General features: G+C 47.8%; 2 protein-coding genes across 2 annotated transcripts in view; one reads left to right on the top strand and one right to left on the bottom strand.

The window, feature by feature from the left end:
- rpp30 (ribonuclease P/MRP 30 subunit) overlaps positions 1-938 on the bottom strand; it is a 2,744-nt gene extending 1,806 nt beyond the window's left edge. The window contains exons 1-3 of the mRNA XM_008304813.1: positions 825-938; positions 260-318; positions 20-176 (exon numbers count right to left, since the gene is read on the bottom strand). Coding sequence (XP_008303035.1) covers positions 20-176; positions 260-318; positions 825-906 — 298 coding nt within the window. The 5' untranslated portion in view covers positions 907-938. The remainder of the gene's footprint in view (positions 1-19; positions 177-259; positions 319-824) is intronic.
- A 631-nt stretch (positions 939-1,569) lies between these two features.
- The window catches only part of nudt13 (nudix (nucleoside diphosphate linked moiety X)-type motif 13), a 4,572-nt gene continuing 4,165 nt past the window's right edge, over positions 1,570-1,976 (top strand). The window contains exon 1 of the mRNA XM_008304812.1: positions 1,570-1,944. Coding sequence (XP_008303034.1) covers positions 1,871-1,944 — 74 coding nt within the window. The 5' untranslated portion in view covers positions 1,570-1,870. The remainder of the gene's footprint in view (positions 1,945-1,976) is intronic.

The raw sequence follows: 1,976 nt of genomic DNA, 5'->3' as shown, positions 1-1,976 counted from the left end.
GGTAAACAGGTAAACAAACTGTGTCGACGTTGGGCTTCAGCCAACAGACTCACAAAGTGGCTGGAGTCTGACATCACCACCGTCAGTCTGTTCAGCACTCTGATTGGACGGGACCGACCCTGCACCACGGGCAGCTGATCGATCAGCTCATTGATCGGACAGGGGACGGGGACTTCCTGCAAACAGCACAGAAACACACACTGACAAAATAAAAGTCTGAGCTCGTACTTCCAAAACAAAAGCCTGGGTTTGAACGCACCTGTTTCTTGGTGGTCGTGGGTTCGAACACGTAGTTGATGGCGATGGTCGAGAACCCGACTGCACAGAACAGAACAGAACATGAGCCCGCTGAGCTTGTTCCTGTGAGGTTGTTCTCGTTAAAAAGCAGTTTCGTGGTTCTAACGTGTGGCCGATTGTTCCTCTGGATCACGTTTGTTTGTGAAATGTCTCAGACAGTGTTGTTCTGTTAAATGTCACCGAGAACTTTAAAAAGGAAGAATTTTCAAAGCAGTCTGGTTCTACGGTTTGGTGTAATTCAGGGAGGAGAACGTGGGCTCTGGGTTTCATAATCCCCTAATAATGATCAATAAATCCTGCTGTAGCGGAGAGAGCGCTTGTCGGGGCGCTCATTGATCACATAGAACGAGTTAAGGTTGGTTTCATAGAATCTGGCGTTTCGTAAATACAGCGAAGAACTCTTAAAAGGGCAGAAATCTGAAGGGACTCTGGTGTAGAGTTTCCTCTGACCCAGCGACCCCGGAGCCCCGCTGCCGCCGGAACCACCGACCCGTCCGGCGGCAGCGGGGTCTGGCTGACAGACTCACGGTGAGCTGCGGTCTCTACGACGCTCTGCAGTCGGTTCCGGTCCGAGGAGAAAAGCACGTTCAGGTCCATAAACACCGACATGATGCTGCCGTCCGCCGCGCGACACACGTGTTCAGCCGCAAGGCCTGCTGGGAGACGAAGTCCTGTTGAGCGTCCATCACCGGACAGGAAGCACGCGCTGTGATAGCCATAGTGTCACCTGTCGGGCAGTTAAACTCTGTTTGTTCTGTCTGGAAGTTATTTATCAGATTTATAAGATAAGGTCAGAATAAAGTTCAAGACTGACCGGAAACTGTTTCTAATAAAACCTAAATAATAATAATAATAATAATAATAATAATAATAATAATAATAATACACTGTAAAACCTGAAAAATAATAATAAAAAAGATAAAGAGGAAAATAAATCAACTATGAATTATAAGAATAAGAATGCTGAGTGTCCGACAGGGGGCAGCAAAACTAAATAACCAAAGACGAATCAGCAGCAGCAGCAGAAGAAGAAGAAGAAGAAGAAGAAGAAGAAGAAGACTTTCCTGATTTTCCGAATCAGAACCGAACTCGGAGCTGAATCTGAGCTGTCGGTGTTAAATGTGAGCTCGGTGTGATTCGGCACAAAGGTCCAGTTGACGCAGCGACTGTAAAACGGGTTTCATTGTGTCACACAGGCTGCAGTGACTCAGCTCCTGGTGGACGGAGGTTCTGCGAACTGAACCAGAATATTTACTGTGTTTGTGCTGAAGAAAAGCAGTTTGTTTGATTAAATATGCGCCGAAGTGAGCAGCGGAACCTGCAGATTCCAGTTAATGTGTAAAATCTGCAATAAGTTCTACGGAGTTCTGAAGGAAACGAGCGAACTCGTAAATTCCAGATTTTTTAAAGAAGGTTCGGCTTGTTTTTCTCAACCTGAACAGAACCGTGAAGTTCGTCCTGAAGGGGGCGCTGCAGCTGAGACCAGTGACATCATTCATCCAGCTGTTCAGGTGTTGGGTCACGTCACCAGCAGAACCAGCCCGGTCCGGTCCGGTCCGGTCCGGTGGCGGCCATGTCTAGACCTCTGAGGATCCTCCTGTCATGTCCACCAACCCGCCGCTGCTCCAGCTTCGTGTCCAGGATGAGGTTCAGCTGATTGATTGATTGACTGATTGATT

Source organism: Stegastes partitus, unplaced genomic scaffold (assembly GCF_000690725.1).
Source record: "Stegastes partitus isolate 25-593 unplaced genomic scaffold, Stegastes_partitus-1.0.2 Scaffold2328, whole genome shotgun sequence".
NCBI lineage: Eukaryota > Metazoa > Chordata > Actinopteri > Pomacentridae > Stegastes > Stegastes partitus.
This window is presented reverse-complemented; position numbering and strand designations above follow the sequence as displayed.